Here is a 20,202-nt window from a genome sequence, read left to right on the forward strand (position 1 = left end):
ATCTTCGCTCATTTAGAAACAAGCTCAATGCATATACTGGTTTTTAAGACTGAGGTATATGATGTTTACATTCCTGTATTGAGCTATTAATACCCAATGATTCTTGTGACTCAACAAACTTATGGAGAACTTGCCTCTTGTTTACTAATGCTATCCTCTTGTTACGTACCTGACATTCAGAGTAGTTTGTAGTTTCTTTCTCTGCGCTGGTCAATCGACTTGTTGCATTATCTTTCAGGACGCTGGGTGTTGCAGAGAGGTAGTGGGTGGAGTCTGGGCTGCTTTTCTCTACTGCGGAGTGCCTCTCTCGGCGCTAAGCACTTCCCTTCCGCCCACGAAAACAGACAGTTTTATAGCAGGAGCCGTCGATGCAGCAGCGCAGTCGCGTTTCGACGAGCTGCAGGATTCGGTCGCCTACGACTTCTTGTGGCCCTTGTCCTCCACTACGTAGCGTCTCTGCAGCTACCAGCCCGTTAGTCACTTACAATGTCACAGTCTGTAAGAATAGGGGTTGGGGGTTGGGTTGTTTGGGGGAGGAGACCAGACAGCGAGGTCATCGGTCTTATCGGATTAAGGAAGGATGGGGAAGGAAGTCGGCCGTGCCCTTTCAAAGGTGCCATCCCGGCATTTGTCTGGAGCGAATTAGCGAAATCATGGAAAACCTAAATCAGTATGGCCGGACGTGGGATTGAACCGTCGTCCTCCCGAATCCGAGTCCAGTGTGCTAACCACTGCGCCACCTCGCTCGGTGTGTAAAGATAGGACTTTTCCCAGGTGATAAGACATGCTTTATGGAATAATCAATATACTTCCAGCAGCTATATTGTTCCAGATACCTTTTCAAGCCTCACACGTCTATGATAGCTGATTGAAGCAATGAACAAAAATTTTTATCACAACCGTGATTTGAACCCGGGTCTCCTGCTCACTCTTTTCTTTCTTTTTTTATTTTGATAACTGCCATCGTCGGCGTGGCTTCTTCGCCATTATTATTCCTTTTTCTACAACAGAAGTATCTTTGAAGCAGCAATAAATGATCTATTCTTGAGATAAAGAATAATACTTCCATTGTAATAAACAAACGTTTCCTTCTTGAGTAAAAAGTTGCCGGTACATCGATAAATTCTCTACTTCTTGAAAATAAAAGAGGATATTGTTCTGAAAATAAAAAAAAATATTTCTTGAAAAGGTAGATAAACATACTTTTACAACACTCTAGCTGAATGTAAGAATCAGCTAAAAACAAGGACTTCTTGCCACTTTACGATATGAAGGAGCTGCTGCTCGATATCTGTTAGCTCGGAGCTCTCTAGGCAGATGCGCCACCCAAGTACGTCACGCTGGCACAGTGCTTTGGACAACTGCACGAACTAACCTAGAACGCCTCCCTCTTCATTCCAAATTCCCATTCACGGCTCAGCTCACTTGGTATTCCCCTCAAACTCTAAAAGTATTGGCATAGCACCTCAGAATCGAATGAAACGAGGGATCCCGCCTGAAATCCAGGTATATGTGCTTTAATCAAATTAAACTATATGGTTACAGAGACCTTTTCAGATCTCAAACATCTGCTGACCTGGTTGAATCCCGGCCAGTCTACATACATACATCGTATTTTATCGCAGTAAGGTATCCAGATTTTCAGCACTGATTGTAATGTACGGTCGGCTTAACTACCGCAGTTCTCCACTGGGCGTGGTCATACTGGAGGTGACATGACATACATTCCTGCGGTCTATGAACTGACTTACGGCCTAGTTAGAGGAGTTGGGGAGTGTGGGGGGAGGATAATCCATTTGGCATTTTTCACACATATAAGTCATTTCTAGATGTGAAAGAAGCGATAAAAGACGGAAAAAGGACCTGGACCGATAAGAATTGAAGTCCGGGCGTTTGCATTTTTATCCTGACACCAATTTAGCCATTGTGCTAAAAAAATAACAAAAATCATAAGCTTCATCCAACTCGGAACTTGTGCGCCAAGGACCACCATACGAAATATGACTGAGGATACTTTCTACTTCTCTACTGTTCTATTTGCGACAGGTGCGATGGGAAAAATTAACGTCGAGAGTAGCTTGAGTCTTCTTGCTGCGGTCGTTCGCATGCATTTCTCTTTTGTTTTTGCTTTTTGGAAGTACCCATACAGCCATCTCAATAGTGTAATGTCAGTGGGGCGAAAAATGGCGTTAATGGGCCATGGCAGCAGACGACCCTCGCGAGTGCCTTTTCTAAATGCACGACGTTACCTGCAGCGCCTCTCCTTGGCTCGTGACAATATCTGTTGGACCCTATACGACTGGTAAACCGTTGCCTGGTCAGATGAGTCCAACTTCCAGCTGGTAATAGCTGATGATAGGGTTCGAGTGTGGTGCAGGCGCCACGAAGCCATGGACCTAAGTTGTCAACAAGGCACTGTGCAAGCTGGTGGTGGCCCCTTAATGGTGTAGTCGGTGCTTACATGGACTAGACTGGATCCTCTGGTCCAACTGAGCCGGACAGGAAATGGTTATGTTCAGCCACTTTGAGACCAAACAACGATGGAATTTTTATGGATGACAATGTGCCATGTCATCGGACCACAACTGTTCGCAATTGTTTTGAATTTGGACAATTCGAGTGAATTATTTGGCCACCCAGTTTGCCCCACGTGAACCCCATTGAACATTTATAAAACATAATGAAGAGGTCAGTTCGTGCACAAAATCCTGCATCGGGTACACTTAAGGGGGGACGTTGATGAAATTGACCAAAAATGTCAATTTTCTATTTATTTTTTATTTGCTAGTACAACTCATGGACAATAAGTTCCCAAAGTTTCAATGTTGAAACCGCACCCGAAGTGCCTGAAAATTAATTAAAAGTGTGACGCGGCCTCCCTCCCACGCCCACGTTTTGAAGCAGCACTTCAATACCAGCTCAGAGAACAACGATTCTGTGTATTACTTTCAACCAAACGTGTGCGGGATACATCTAGAAGGCCGTGATACATACTCTTTGGTTTTCTAGATCCTCTTTGGCCGATCCTGCACTTCTCAAAAAGAGTATTCAAAACCCAAAATCCAAATGCGTCTCTAAATTCACTCATATGGAAACGATGCCCTAAAAACACATTTTCATCTGCTATAGTTGTCAGAATTGGAACTTATGATGCAGTTACTGTCTTTAATCATGGGAACGTCGAGAGGATAAAGGTATTAGAAAGAGAGGAAATTTTACTCAAGACACCCTGAGAAAAATAGATTTACAGCGCGTCTCTGCAACTGAAAAGTCAGTTGAAGACCTGGTAAAGGAAAGACAGACAACCAGAAACCAGAAGAGAAGCCTTGAAGGGAAAGACGACCCAGAGTACAAATGTAGTGCCTTCTGAAGAAGCGACATAAGGAAAAAAGTTAGGTTGAACTTTAAATTGCGTTTCCTGAAAAGTTTGTTTTTTAAAGCTTGTGTCCCTTTTCCTCAGATTCCATGAATTCTAGAATTATGAAATTTTGGACACATATTTCCGTAAACCTAATAAACGTTGTCTCAAGGGCAAATTTGGAAATTCTGATTGCAAGCTGAGATATGGTGCAAAGTGCTTGGAATTTTGCATGAATCTAAAATTGTACTTGTGGAATTATAATTAAAAAACTGAAAATTCTCCTATTTGACCTATTCCAGAAACCTCATGAGAGAAGCTTACAACATATAAAGAAATGAAACAGAAAATTTTTTGTAGAAATCTCTTGAATACTTTATGAGAAAAAGGAACATACATTATTTTTTGAAAATAAAACTTCAAATTTCATTTTAAAGAAAGCTGAAGATATACAATCAAAGGATTTTATATGTAAATGTGTTGCTTTCATGTAAAGTGTGGTACAAAATTTCATTGTCATATCTCGAAAACTGTGGATTTGGTGCATTTTTGAATTAGTGTGTGTTTTTCATCAACGTCCCTCCTTAAGCAATTATGGACGGGTATAGAGACAGTATGGCTCTATTTCTCCGGGGTACTTTAAACGACTTGTTGAGTTCTTACCACATTGAGTTGCTGCACTACGTCGGGTAACAGGAGATCCGACACGATAGGCGTTTTCCTGTGAGTTTTGTTACTCACCCTATACTTCGTGAACAGTTAGGACCCTAGAACATTTACCTGTGGTACATTAGAAGATGATTTAATACTGACATTGTGTTGTCAACATAGTAATGGCAGTACTACCTAACAGAGAGCAAGGAATTTGTATGGTTTCGTTTAGTACCATTTAATAGCGTCAGTCATTTGGACTTGATAAATAGGCTTTAAAAGTCAGACTGGCTAAATTGAAAATAACGTTAACACTGTCTTCAACCCTATATAACTGAATGTTGTGCTTTAGATGAAACAGATTTGCTTTTTGAACTGAAATGAAATCAAAGATCTTGCACAACATAACCAGATTATAGAAACGGTGTGGTATAATATAAACAATTGAAGATACTCCTAGATAGAATGGTTTAGACGTAAGTCACGCAAAAGCAGAACTCGGTTCTGTGGTCTTAGAATGCGTAAGGACAGTGTCCGATGGAGTAGACGCATCTGTTCAAAAACTTGGCTCTAAGCACTATGGGACTTAACGTCTGAGGTCATCAGTCACCTAGACTTAGAACTACTTAAACCTAACTAACCTAAGGACATCACACACATCCATGCCCGAGACAGGATTCGAACCTGCGACCGTAACAGCAGCGCGGTTCACGACTGAAGCGCCTAGAACCGCTCGGTCACAGTGGCCGGCGATGCATCTGTATTTCAACACAAAAAACCAACAGTTTCCCAGTAACTGAATGTCAAAGGAGGCCATGAGGAAATGGGCATACGAAGGTAACGTGGTCATGACAGACGCTTCAGAACAGATATACTGGCTTTTATGATTGTCTGAGCTGGGAGAAGGCCAAGTGGTGGAAAATGGACAGATGGAGACACTGTTTAAAACGGCGAAGAGATGAGAAGATAAGTGAACGTGTGTGTTGTATAAGTCTTATCACAGTGCCTACAACCGCAAGGAAAAAATCTCGATTTTAACACCGAATGCACATAAAAAAAGGAAACAAGAAAATTCATGTCGCAGATACCACCTGCAATGGGAATACTCCGGATTTTAATCTCGATCAGTGGAATCAGCAAATAGAGACTCTCATACTTGAAATCAAGAAAAGATTCATAAGTTGGGTTCAGAAGTCTTATCGCTAGGATATGTTTGCCAGTCCAGAACTTTTCGAAATGCAACAGTATAAACTCCCGTGTCCAGTTCCGTGGAAAGTGCTGCAAAGATGACGGAGGCACTGACAACTACTTACAATAATGATCGGGATTTCAATTAAACAGAAGTAAGACGTAATAATGTTAACGAACATAGAATACTAGTAGTAATATTAATAGGAAGTTCGTTATAATGAACATACAATGTCTGGAGTGTCTTTGAATCAGACACTAGGTAAACTTTGGACTAAGAGCATAACTCTGTAGTGAGCAAGTAATCCTATGGTACGGAAAGACGCGAGCGATTCCGCAACCGTCACAAACCATCAGCTCAATGTAAGATTCTACTTTAGCTTGGGAATTCTTACAAGGTGAAGGACGTAAATTACTAATTTATTATATTTTATACTAATACATTTTTCTCCGTATAGCAATAGTAGTGGATGACCTGTTCTACAGCACATGTTTACATTTTGGTTGCTAGTTGTAAATAGTAGATGATCGTGGTGTGACAGTAACTAAACGGTAACTGCGTATAAAATCTCAACGTTGGCTTAAATAAACAGAAGCTCAGACGCCAACAAATGATTACATTAATTCAAACTTAGTTTTGTAAGAAAATGCATTATGTTCTGAGAAGTTATTTATGTTACAGTTGCATGGGGAGTAGAGGAGCGCGAGTGTTATTTTCTATTTCAGAAAGACCATCAAAATTACGAAAAGATATTTCTTTAATTTGTCTTCATTTATTGTGTTACCAGGAGGACACAAAGGAAATTATGAGTGTTCACTTTTTTCTTACGAATTTCAGTAACTATAAATTAACTGATATAGTTTTCACATTAGCTGCAGTGTATCAAACTGATTAATAAAAGAGTTGCTAAGTTATGTATTTTCCTGCACCCGGTCACCTGTTATTGGCTGCACAATCGGTAACCAGAAACTTTATTACACCTGTTGGTGATCGCACAGTCAATCGTCGGTGGACAGTGAAGGTAAGGTGGAGGAGGCGCATTCCCGAAGGAATCGCATACTCTTGATTCCACTAGACCGGAAGGCGCTGTCCCAACCATTGCCGTACCACAAAACTTATTTAACTTCTAAGGATTTTAAAAAATCTGTACTGTGAAATGTTTCTAGAATTTTTTCAGTTGTTTCCGAATTCTGGGCTATAAACTTACAATAAAATATAGTAGTCTTTCTAATTATAATTTTGATTTGCAAACGAGAAAAGTAAGGTGCTTATTACAAGACTTCACCATTTGCAACAGATGAAATTATGGCTAGTAGAAGAAAGAACTCAGCCACACTCACTGCTATCCCAGACGCTTCTGTCATTTCCAGTATTTCAGATTTGTACAATACCTATTACACACTGAAGGGCAAACGTTTATGATTCGTTGCGACTGGTAGACGTCCCACATCCAGGCCAAATTATGAGGCTGTCAATTGCCTGTTAGGGAGTTCAGTAGAGTGGGTTATCGAAGATATTACAGATGAAGGCGCGAAAGACACATTTGCACACGCATTGGTAACTTATTATTCAGCAGAGGGTCCGATGGGACACAGCAAACTTGTACGCTTGGCGACCGTCGTTAGTCTCCACGCCGTAAAAAAATGAAATGAATATCGTTAGAATTGTGAGTAAATTCGTGACATATGCCAGAATCATTGCAGTTCAGGATGCGCGATCACAATAATAGCCCAATCAGCAACTGGACGCTGCTTTTTTTTCTTTCTTTCTTTCTTTCTTTCTTTCTTTCTTCGAAATCTCTGTTTTTGAGAGAGAGAGAGAGAGAGAGAGAGAGAGAGAGAGAGAGAGAGAGAGAAAGGGGTGGGGGGAGGTTATACATGGTCAGATCAGGTCCTCTCGTAAATAAGATGCAATGCGCATAGAAAATTTATTACAAAAAAATAATTATTGTGATAAAAATAATAGCTGTGATAACTATCAGTTCTGTTAAGATTGTTGTACGTATATTTCTCACAGTAAGAAGTGTCCGCCAAATGGAAGTAAATACATTACCAGAATGGCATAACAGTAATATCAATAGAAATATACTGAGATATTTATTGGTATACTGAAGTATGAAAAATATTTGGGATAATTAATATTACATTAATATTCATATCATATTAGGGAATAATTAAAGAAACACCAATGACAATAGAAGGAGAAAGGAAAGTTGTTAGGGGATGCCATGAGATAGACAATGGGGAAGAGAAACTGGTTCGCTATTGAACCGGAGGAGGGCTGTCTCACTCTACAGACACAGACGGAAGTTACGCGAATAGTAATGGTACAGGAACATCTCAGAAGATAAACGCTTCTCAGCCTAATTTGGCACATATCACACGCACATGGACAGGTTAGATTGACAACCATTAGCCACGCATCAGCACGTGACATTCCGCTACGAAAAAAGAATTCACCGATGCAGCCAAGGAGACGTTCTTTTGCAACTCATCTTTATTTAAAGAAAGCAATTAAACCCCCGTTGTTGCAACTGGCGCACCAATACTACGCCCCGATTTCATGGTGGACGAAGTTTATGTAAATCTACATGGGTTTGGATCTCCTACGATGAAATGACAATTTGTCATTCACCACAACATGTAGGCGCAACTTGCAATGATACGGCCTGTCCGAAGTTACACGCGAAGAGTGTGCAGCGCAAACTTCAGTACCGTCAAGCGTTTGTTATATGACGTGCCGATGGAGTGTCTCAGATAATACTTAAAATACATCGGTTTACGAGAAAGTAAACTACGTCTTTGGTCTAGCAGTGTATACTACAACAGAGACGCAATGTGGGTAATTTAAATCTCTGCCAACTTATATACTTTTTGTCGCCGACATCAATCTCGTACAAAAAGTTGATGCCTTGTGCATGGTGACTGAAGGCAAAAGATTCTATATTCTGGCGATCATTGCTAAAAAACAAGGATATTATTTTACCCGTGACATTTACTGTTAATTGTTTGTGGAGATGTATGTTGCAGCGTAGTATTTTTTATTGCTTTAAATGAACCGAAGCAGAGTGCTTATGCATACAGAAAGATCATCATTCTAACGTGCTCTTTCTAAATAGATTTTAATCATTACTAACAATTTTTCAATAAAGTTTATTTCTATAACTTCTTAGATTTATTTTGTTTTTCAGATTGTCAAAGAAAATTTCACGATTCCAATTCAGCTCTTATTTAAGCGACGAAACATTTGACTTGTAGCTACTATCTACAATCTGCGCTCGTGCTCTGTTTTAGCAGAACGCAATGGGTAACGGCTCACCTACAAACAGAAGAGATTTCTTGGCTTCTTGTGTCTTCCTTAAAACATGGATTATACAAAAAAGAGCGAGCAATAGTGGAAACCACTCCAGGGTATCGCATGGGACAGACAGTCGGGCCAATTGAATCTACAGGTCCTGGACGCCAGCTTTGACCAGTGACGTAATGTTTTGGCCTGTGACGTCATTGTCCAACGTGTTCAGACAGAAAGAACTAAGAATACTGACAAAATCGGTTTTTCATCTGTATGATTTTATTGAATCTATGTAGTGGTGACGGACGATCTGTAGCGTAGTGCGAGGTCAAGGTTAGGTTGAAAGGGAAGTTTTCTTGTGAGTTGAAGCCGTATATAAGGGGGTTCAGGAAGGAAGGTGTGCCGATACTTTCAAGACCGTGCAACCGTGGTCGTTTTTCTATTTGCTTGCCAGGTATATACCCAGGGGCGTTCAGCCGCGTAATGCGCGCTTAAAAGCTGACTAGCTTCATACGCTGCTTCCGCCGAGCATTAGCATATAATCGCCTTACGGGTAGTTTCAGATGCACTAAGGTTCTGTCATTTCAGTACCCTGCTTTACATGGAGGTCGGTAACCAGTAGTGTATTTCTCTTTCTTTCTCTCTCTCTCTCTCTCTCTCTCTCTCTCTCTCTCTCTCTCTCTCTCTCTCTATCACGCATACACACAAACACACTTCAGTTTTTGTTTACAAACACAGACGATATTCGCTATCATTGAAGTCTCCTTGCAACAGCTTATCAGATGACAGTTATTAATACGCTTTTGAAGCGCTCGTATGACGTCACACACTAATCTCGCCGAGAATTTGACTGCTCTTTGAGTGTCCTTTTGTTGTTATTTTTAAAAGTTTACAAAATTAAGAGCCTTCTAATTCAAGAACAGCATGCTGGATGCATTCCAACGCTTGAGAAAGCTAAATAAAGACTAGACCATCACGCCACTTCGTGGTGCTCCCACGACTGCACTGTAACTCTCATTGTAATTTGGAAACATCGTCATCCAGCACCTCGTACCTCGAAACACGAGCATTCCCTCTTAACGAGAACTGACGTGGCATTTATGTTTGTGAGGATGCTACAATTAACGCAGAGAATGGTATCTTCAATGGAAACGAATAGAAAAGTCAGCAACTGTCACGCAGTACATAGCTTACAAAAGCTAGTGAGATTTAATCTCCGCCTGATACGTCAGTGCTATTGAAATGTTACCAGTGTTTCAAACCGAACAAGCCTAGAGTCTCCACACAATCAACATTTACAGGCTGCCGAAATACTGCACAGAAAAGTGGAATCGTTAGGCGGCAAGACACCCATAAACTACGAATGGTCGAGTATTCTCAATACAAAAACAAAATTACGTCATCCTATCAAAATGTTTCTTAAATCGACTGGTCTAACATAGGGAAACTGACAGCGTAATTCACTCACTATCATTCCTCCTACAGAAAGTAGAAGTCCTGTATTATCAACTGGTCGGCCTGTATGAATCGACCACAATATTATTGCACCTGAAAGTGAGGGCGCTTAGGTCAGATTATCGTTAGTTTTTATCCTGATATTTGGCGAGGAAACGTTGAAACGATTGATAGTGTATGCACAGCTATATTTAAATCATTCACAATGCGATGCGTTTTCCTTTTTCGGTAACGTGGCCATGTATTTCCCATAACGGCCATTACAGGCTAAGTGCAATAATACAGTTCATGGTATACAGTTCATGTTGTTGACAGTTTGAGTGTGCGCATCCGTCACCAAGCGGCACTGATATGGATTTCGTGTAAAAAAGGTTTCAAGTAGCTTCTGTGATTCCAGCACATAAATCAGGGTAAAAGCTATTTTCTCTATCCGGAATGTTTGGATAATATTGTTGTTGCAGCAGTAAGTTCGTTTAACATTAACCTTTAAGCACCAGAGCATTCTCTTTGCGGAAAGACATTGCGAGAAGAGGGAAGTGGATGTTTTAAGCGACTTTTTATTTACTAATCGAAAACCACAGCGATGGTGAGAGTGTAAAGCGTTTTCTTCCCCTGTCACTTCCACCGCGGGTGGACACTCGCTTGCACACACGCAACGGGCAGCAGCCGCGGCGGCGGCGGCGTCGTCGCCGGCCGGCGTGGCGCCTGCAGCTGTTTGCGGGGTACTCACAGCATGCGTGAGGGCGCGCGGTCGCAGCGGCGGCTGAGCGGAGCGTTCGCCGGGAAGTTGTGTTGCCGCTGTGGCGGCGGCGGCGACACTGCAGCCGCGACCCGGAGTCGAGCGCAGCCCCGCCCCCTCTCCTGCAGCCGCGGCCAATAGGCGGGCCGCGCGGCGCGACGCTGGCGCCATCTGCTGCAACCCTGACCTGACGCAACTGCACCTCGCGCCACAGCAGTCAGCTGACTCGCTGCGCACCGGCCAGTCTCACACTTCCTCCAGAAAACCACCGTCTGCATGCATAGGATGTTTCACTTCGTAACTTTCCATTGAATAATCATATTTCTTCTTCTCCTGCTCCTCCTCCTCCTCCTCCTCCTCCTTCTTCTTCTTCTGTGTTCAAGCGCGATGGTTTCCAGCCGTACTGGGCCCTACACACGCACCTAACGACCGACAAACTGGACGTGTGTAGGCATTTTGACCGACCGAACGACAAACTTCCTTTGTCGGGATGTTGGACAGGTAGGACCACCCGACAGCCGCTCCGCACACCACTTCACCCAACAAACTGTGCCGTGTTTAGCGCTGTCGTGCCAACCGCCGACAAAAGTTCGTCTTTTGTCATTGTGAGAGGGATACATAACAGGGTGCCAGGCGGACGAAACTGTAATGACAGAGTTTCTAGCGAAATTTAAATATTGATGTTTGTGGAACACGTCGTTCGAGGAGGGTAGCAATATAGATGCAAGAGATGAAGCATTTTTTTTTTTTCATTTTTTAAAATGAATCCATATTGCTATCGTGTGGCATATTTCCGATACTTACTGGAAATGAAATCTAAAACCCGAAATATCGACATTTAATGGCCGTTAATTCGATAAACAAACTTGCTTCATTCGTTTAAGTGTTGAAAGAAGTCCAGTCTACATCCAAGCCCTCTGCTATGAAAAGTAAAGTATCGGATTTTTTTTAATTTTACTTTACAATCCCAACAGTTGCTAATGCTTCATTTCTTATGTATCTTTGTCGTATTTACTAGATGATGTGCGCCAACACCATGTGTAGTCTTTCTTCTTCGAATCTGAATTGAGTTTCTTAAGCTTGCAGGTCATCACTTATGCTACGTAAATAAATTAATATCGTTTATGCAAACATCTTTTGTTTTATTTATATTGCTTCACCATGACGTATTTTCTCAGTCAACCGTAAATAATGCTGCAGGTTCCAGTAATCATTTTAGTTAATAATTGTGGGGATACAACAGCTCTGCATGTGAAGTCCTCTTCTGCCACTAACTAGAAATCGTAATGTAGCTAACAGTCTCTCCTTGCAGCTTACAGCCTCTTTCATGACTGTATTGTTTATCGATTAGAATGGTTTCACGATGTTAGGGGGCGCCGAAATGCATGTTTCATCCATTCTTAGATAATTACGAAAATCATGGGCTCCCAGCTGCTTAAATAGCAGATCGTGGGTAAAATTTCTTTCCTTGCGTTAGCCAATTCTTTGCCCACAGATTTCTCTTCGTCGGTCGGCTGATAAATAGGTGCTTGTATACGGGCCTTATGCCATCCCTCTCTTCTGTCTGTCATCCTCCTCAGTTCCGGAAAGAAGGAAATGTAGCATGAAAGTATTTGTTTAGAGTGTGGCCCAATATGGGTGAGAAACTTCGACAATAGGAAGACAAGAGACAAGACGGCTAGAAGCCCTTGAGATTTGGCGGTACAGAATGATGATGATAAGCTGTAGAGACACAGTCAACAATGGAGAGGTGCTGAGAAGAGTACGAGAAACGAATCTCTCTGGAGGCACATCCAAACAACGAAACGGATGCATTGGCCACAGAGTCTGCGGAAAACCTGCTCACACCAACCTGTGCTTGCACGTCATCAGCCATCGTGGTGTGGCAGAGAAGCGCACGATGTTACAAACAATGGTTCTTGCATCGTGCAAGAACGATATCACATGCCGATAACCAACCGCATGAGCTGAGCCACATATGCAAGGTCTTCAGGAACAACGGCTACAGCTTTTGCCAAATAAATGAAGTGATCTCAAGAGTCACTATAAGAACTTCGAACTGGAGCATGAAAAGAATCTTGCTTTTTCGCCGCTCTGTGGCTCGCTGTCTGCCAAGATAAGTGGCCCGCTTAAAAGACCAAATTGATCTTCAGTCCTTCTACCAAAATCCGTCAGTCATCAGTAACACAAGCTAAACATGCTGCAGAACTCCGAACACCTGGGGTCTACAATATACCTTGCGAGCGTGGCCAGTCTTACGTCGGACATACAAACAGTAGGTGTTGTAGAACAACCCCGAAAGGAGCAGGAGACGTTTTATCACTTGCGTTCTCCCTTAGAAATCCGTTAAAGCTGAGCGTGCTCTAGAAAACGGTCACCGGATCAAATTTGACGAAACTTCTGTTGTGGCTCGCGCTAATGGATTCTGGGATCGTGTAGCTGAAGAATCCATCGAAATAAAAATCGTTTATAACAACCTCAACAAAGACGGCGGTCTGAAGCTCGGCGCTGTGTGGGATCTGGCGATCACGAGGTTGGAGCGGGCGGGTCTAACGCCGGGTCAACTAATGCCCACATATGCCGTGAACACCAGTGACGTCACAGTCGGCAGCTAGTGTATACACGGTGATCAGAGACAGCCTAAAAAGTTTGCAATAATGTTGCAAGGCAGGCTGTGCTAGGTAATGACCGTTAAGAAAAAAAAAACGATACGTTGCTACGTTTCAGAGTTAATTAGCACTGAAGTTAGCTAATCGGGTCGTTGCGTGCGCAAATTCAAACAGATTGTTAAAAAATAAACTTTACGATTCTGACACTATCACTTTCAGAAAGCTACCTATACCTACAATATACATAACTGAGAGAGTATAGTATCTATGAGGTCTGTAAATTTTGTTTTACTTTCAAGTACGAAACGCTTAGGACCCGCCCGGACAGCTGAGCGCGGTAAAATGGTTCAAATGGCTCTGAGCACTATGGGACTTAACTTCTGAGGTCATCGGTCCCCTAGAGCTTAGAACTACTTAAACCTAACTAACCTAAGGACATCACACACATCCATGCCCGAGGCAGGATTCGAACCTACGACCGTAGCGGTCGCGCGGCTCCAGACTGTAGCGCCTAGAACCTCGCGGCCACTCTGGCCGGCAGCGCGCTAAAGCGCCCGCTTTCCGGACAGGGGGAAACGCACCAGTCCCCGGATCGAATCGTCGGGTGGATTAATGACGTGGGCCGATGTACCTGCTAGGCTTTAAGTGGTTTTTAGGTGGTTTCCCACATCCGACTACATGAATGCCAGACTGGTACCCGTGCCCCGTCTCTGTCACATGTTTCACAAACAGAAACGTTCTCCCACTTACACGGATATTACGTGCCGCCACCCTCGGAAACACAGGAAGGAAAAAGACGGAGAGCCACTTAAGGTTTAGATATATGCGAGTTAATTGCATGCACACATTTTAATAGTTTCTGAGATCGGCATGTAACAAGAGGAAAAAAACAGCGCAGAATAAAGATGCAGCGCACTTGGAAGCTTTTAGTAACCAGTGTAGTGCCAAAAGTAAAATTCAGAGGCGGTGGTGTTGAGGTGTGGTCGTGTTTTTCATGGAGGGACTTGCACCCCTTGTTGTTTTGGGTGGCACTAGCACAGCATAGGCCTACATTGATGTTTTAAGATTCTTCTTGCTTCCCACTGTTGAAGAGCAATTAGGGGATGACGATTGCATCTTTCAACACGATCGAACACCTGCTCAAAATTCACTGCTTGTGGCGGAGTGGTTTCATGACAATTACATCCCTGTAATGGACTGGCCAGCACAGAGTCCTGACTTGAATCCTATAGAACACTTTTGGGATGTTTTGGAACGCCGACTTCGTGCCTGGCCTCACCGACCGACATCGATACCACTCCTCAGTGCAGTACTCCGTGAAGAATGGGCTGCCATTCCCCAAGAAACCTTCCAGCACCTGATTGAACGTATGCCTGCGAGAGTGGAAGCTGTGGGCCAACACCATATTGAATTCCAGCATTACCGATGGAGGGCGTCACGAAGTTGTAAGTCATTTTCAGCCAGGTAATTAGTCGCAGTCACATTGCCACACATGGCCGATTCGTCATGTTCGAGTCATCAGATTGCTTGGAAATAAAAGTGCGACGTATATTTATATATAATATACCGCTTCCTGGGACCTTCTTGACGAATCGCAGTAAACAGTCGCTAAGTCGCGCGATATGCCTATACGTCACACCTGTATTGCCAAGCAATCTGATGACTCGCACATGACGAATCGGCCATGTGTGGCAATATGACTGCAACTAATTTTTCTTGTTATTATGATTGTGTAGCTTTATTTCGTTTCGCTGCACGCACGTGAAGTAAAAACTTTATGTTAAAGTTTATAGTTGTTCACACAGTATGGACCACTCTGGAAAGTGAAACTGCAGGCAAAGTTGCCACTAATATTAAGAAGGAATAAAAATCTAAAAACGTTGGTACTCGTAGATTTGGCAGCGAGTACCATTTTGAAACTAGTGCTGTAGAAGCAGAAATTCAGTTAGTGATTTTGAGTTATTAGTGAAACAATTAGGCAAGTTATTAAAGTTTTTAAGTTTTAAGCAGAATGAGGTAATATTAATTCAACATTTTAATTTAAATTGTTTAGGGGGTATCCATGCCACAGCCATACTTAAGTCTCTTGTCATGTCATATAATCTTTCTCCCCATTATATCATTTACAAGAGTTGTGGAAACAACACTTATATAGGGTGTCTAAGAAATACAGCGACAGACTTCGAGGGGTCGTAGAGGGTATCCAGAGGAAGAAATCGAGGATAGGAACCCGTGTCTGGAAACACCATCCATCAACGCTAGAGAGCGTCAGAGTTAAAGGCACCGCCGCCTGCCACTAGGCCGCCCCCTCAGCAGCAAATGTGACTTCACACTGAATAAAACTTTTTTTTTCTTTATTGAATTTCGATTTCCCCCAAAGAGGGTGGGCTGCCAGCAGCTTAGTATGCCGCTCTTCAGCCTACAGACTTTGTTTTAAAAAGATGAAGATAATACATATGAGGTGTACATAGTTCCGCGTAGTCAGCGCTTGCACAACTTTCCCACTAGAGCGCGCCCCGCTAAGCACAACAACAACAGCTCGTCCGTCTCTTCACTACGAGATGGTGCTGTCTTAGAGACGGACCAAATTCTGCTTCCGCCGATCCGCATATTAATATGTACTGCAGCCAGTGAGATTGCTGCTAACGTAGAACCTTTTCTCCTCGCGGATCACACTCGCGCAGTGATACCTGAACACACGAGGTATTATAACGAGTGTACAGACCTCCGATTAGTCAGTCTGCATGAGTCTGCATTAGTCTGTAGTCAAGTTTCAGTCTGCACCTAATAAGATTATCATATTCCTGTATATAGCCATGAAGAGAATGTATAGACACTTTGTCAAGTATCAGAGATATGTGAGAATAAGATTAACGTTCCAAGACCAAAGAAACTTCCGATTGTCAATTGTAAATAGCATCCAGAATCAAGTTAAGTAAGTTTTATGATTGTTATTATTTTAATAAATGTGTGTGAAAATCAGTCAAGTTCTGTTTAAAGTTGGTCACCGTCAATCTGCTACTCTAAGCGTGCAAGTGGCATTTCTATCGTCTGACCTAACGGCAGAAGATAAACACGCCATGATAAGACCACGAGACATATTGCTGACACTCGCCTACTTTGCTAGAGCGACAAGTCAAATAATCTGATGGTATGTGTACCGAAGGTTTTACAGTACGCACACCACAACATAATAAAAAACAGGCGATAAAATCGAAGACTTAAAGGGTAACATGGCGAAAAAATCGTGGAACTTAAAACAGAACAAAGGGATGATGATGTTAATAAAAATACATATGAAGCAGACAGGTAAAATAATAGACAGACAATTTATAAAAAAAACACGGCGACAGTCTGGTTTCTGTTCGCAAAAGACATAAAATTCACACCCAGCGACAGCATGGTTTCTGTTCGCAACACGGGAAAAGATGAAACTACACTGAACAATCACTGGAACACTGCGCTAAAATATGACACCACAGTCAAGAGCACGTGCGGGGGGGGGGGGGGGGGAACTAGACAGATGAGGGGAAGATAAAAAAGGGGGGAAGGTGAGGAAAAGCGAAGGGGGGGGGGAAGGAGCCAATGGAGGACGAGGACCCAGAAGAGGGGTGGGGGTGATGGGCAGATGTGACAGGGAGTGGGGAAGGCAGAGGACGGGAAAATACAAAGGGACTCGGGGGGGGGGGGGGGGGAGGAGAATGGAGGTAGGGAGAGGTTAGGAGGGGAGAAACACAGGATGGAAGGGAGGAAGAGGGAGCCCAGGGAAAGGATGGAGGAAAGGAGGGGCAGTGAGGATTGGAGTTGATTGGAGGAATAAATGGAGGGAGAGAGGGCATCATCTGGGAGGGGGAGTTAATGGAAGCCACCTTGGGAAAGGAGATGAAGGGTGTAGAGATGGAGGGTAGGGGGGTCACAACAGTAAGACGCGGCAGGGGGCGGGGATGGGAGAGGAGAGGAGCAACCAGGGGGTGTGGGGGATCAAGGTGGTGGGAGGTGTAGAGTATGCGGATATGTTTGAGGAATAGGAGCAGATGGGGGAAAGGAATGAGGTCATAGAGGATCTGCGTGGGGGACAGGAGGCATATACAGAAGGCGAGGCAGAGTGCATGACGCTCAAGGATCTGGAGGGATTTATAGAATTTGGGGTGGCTGGGGGGGTGGCAGATATCCAGGCAGGACTAGCATAACAGAGGATGGGACGGATTAAGGATTTGTAGGTGTGGAGGATGGTAGAGGAGTGCAACCCCCATGTCCGGCCAGAGAGGAGTTTGAGGAGCCGGAGACGGTTGTGGGCTTGGGATTGGATGGAGCGGAGATGAGGGATCCAGGTGAGGTGACGGTCAATGGTGAGGCCAAGGTAGGTGAGAGTGGGGGTCAGGCGGACAGGACGGGTGCAGACGGTAAGGGAGCCAACACTTTTGTATTTTCGAACTGTATTTTATGTCCGTTTTCTAGGCAATGCTCCGCTATGGCCGACTTGTCAAGCTCCCTTAAAACAAAGGGAGCTAACGCACCTACATATTGGGACTCCGTTATAAAGGAAGCGGCCGAGATTCGTTTAAACAACAACAATTTCAACAGAGACCAGGGGTACACACTCAGCAGGGCATGGGGGTGGGCGTTGGTCATCGAAAGAAAGCAGAGACAGATGCGCGACGCGGGAGCGGCAGTTTCAAACGTGGCGCCTGCCCCTGGCGCCACCTGACGTCACCGGTGCTGCCACGGGCAATAGCTCCGTTAGCTGCCCGGGTCGACCTAAGCGCGCGCGCCACATTGGGTCTATCTGATTGACTGCTGATGATGTAATCATGCCTATAAAGCGAGAAACCGTAGCAGCACCGCCACTCGGCGAATTCCTGACGACGATGGGGGAGATGGTCATCGGAAGCTCGAGGATTTTACTCCAATTGACGCGGCTTGAAAACCCAGAACGTTTTATTCAGTGTGAAGTCAAATTTGCTGCCGAGGGGGCGGCTAGTGGCAGGCGGCGGCTCCTATAACTTAGACGCTCTGTAGCGTCGTTGGACGACGTTTCCATACGCAGGTTCCTATCCTCCTATCCCCTCTACAACCCCTCGAATTTGTCGCAATATTTCTGGGACACTCTTTACAGGCACATCAAGATTGCAACATCATTGTGTGAAAACTTGTGGTTAACTTGCAAGACAAAGAAGTTACAAAGAAATTGAACACTTTAAAATGTATTTTCGAGGTACAGACTGCAAAGAAATGAGTATCATACATGATGCTAGTGAAAAATGAAGTGTAAAGTATTCTGTAACATGGACAACAGTTTCCAAAATCAGCATTCCAAGAAAAGTTTAATAAACTTTTAATTCTGGTATTGCCGGCCGGGATGGCCGAGCGGTTCTATGCGCTACAGTCTGGAACCGCGCGACCGCTACGGTCGTAGGTTCGAATCCTGCCTCGGGAATGGATGTGTGTGATGTCCTTAGGTTAGTTAGGCTTATGTAGTTCTAAGTTCTAGGGGACTGATGACCTCAGAAGTTAAGTCCCATAGTGCTCAGAGCCATTTTTGAATTCTGGTATTTTTGTATATGGCAGTACTTCACGACACTGGTTGAAATTGCTTTGTAAATCGCTCGTGTGTGGTGGGGTCAAAACAACCGACTGATTGCACATAATGTCGTCACCGATGCACCACTATAGTGTGTGTGTGTGTGTGGTGTGTGTGTGTGTGTGTGTGTGTGTGTGTGTGTGTGTTGGCGCTTTAGTTTCGTGGAAGAGGAAGGGGAAGGAGTAGAGTAAACGAAACACAATTTCTTCCTCATTAAAATTAAAAACTACTGAGAAACTGTGTTCCTTTCACCAAATATGTTAACGCTATCATTTCAAAGTAATCAACGTACTTATCTCAGAGAGTATAATTCCTATGAGATTACTACTCGTATGTACTATTCTGCTGGCGGTAGGCAACGATGTATGTTCACATATTTATATATCAAACGAAAAAAGAAAACATCACGAACGCAGTAAACAGAACGCCACTGAAGGTTTTCAAACACGGAGCCATCTGACTTTCTCAGTTACAAGAAGAATGGCGGCGAACAGCGAAATGGTTTTGAAATTTTACAATAAATGGCACTGAGTGCACTTGCTGCTACTCAGGACCCATTACATGTTCTGACTTTCTTCAAACTGATGCTGACTCGGTACGCCTGTTCATGTAGCGTAGCAGGATGTGAATTTGGTTTGTCAACACCACACATGAGCAGGGGGGGGGGGGGGGGGAGACGGAGCAAGTGAACTCCCCTTCCTCTTGCATGGTACACCCTTGATCACATGATAAGTTGTATTTACTTGGTAGCTCTTTCTGTTGCTATGCGCCTGCCTGAAAAGTCGTACTGAATATGATACCGATCGGAGACCCTCCATTCATACCTGGATTCAGCGAAGATGCTTGTGGCACCGGACAATATTTTCAGAAAGCGAACCTTTTCTTACGAGGTCCATTCAAGTTATAACAGCTTCGACTTTTTTCTCACAAGTTAATCACACGAAACTGTGAAACTTGTGTCACTTCTCGACGTAATCTCCCTGCAGCCGTGCATATCTTTCATAATGGCGCCATGACTCCATGTCAGTTGCGAACACCTCCTTAGGAGTCTGATTTACCACTGGAAAAATCGCTGATGCAATAGCGGAACGACTAGTGAATGAGCGATCACGGAGAGTGCCTTTCATCGTTGGAAACGGCTAAAAGTCGGTAGAAGCGAGTAGGGAGCATGAGAAATCACCTCAAAGCATCATTCAAAGATCCAGAATGGTATTTTCACTCTGCAGCGGAGTGTGCGCTCATATGAAACTTCCTGACAGATTAAAACTGTGTACCGGACTGAGACTCGAACTCGACTCAAGTCTCGGTCCGGCACACAGTTTTAATCTG

General features: G+C 43.6%; 1 protein-coding gene across 1 annotated transcript in view; it reads right to left on the reverse strand.

The window, feature by feature from the left end:
* Window positions 1–10,744, reverse strand: part of LOC126475447 (glycogen-binding subunit 76A) — a 320,338-nt gene extending 309,594 nt beyond the window's left edge. Inside the window, exon 1 of the mRNA XM_050103312.1 lies at window positions 10,675–10,744. Coding sequence (XP_049959269.1) covers window positions 10,675–10,679 — 5 coding nt within the window. The 5' untranslated portion in view covers window positions 10,680–10,744. The remainder of the gene's footprint in view (window positions 1–10,674) is intronic.
* Window positions 10,745–20,202: the final 9,458 nt, after the last annotated feature.

This window comes from Schistocerca serialis, chromosome 4 (assembly GCF_023864345.2).
Source record: "Schistocerca serialis cubense isolate TAMUIC-IGC-003099 chromosome 4, iqSchSeri2.2, whole genome shotgun sequence".
NCBI classification, from domain to species: domain Eukaryota; kingdom Metazoa; phylum Arthropoda; class Insecta; order Orthoptera; family Acrididae; genus Schistocerca; species Schistocerca serialis.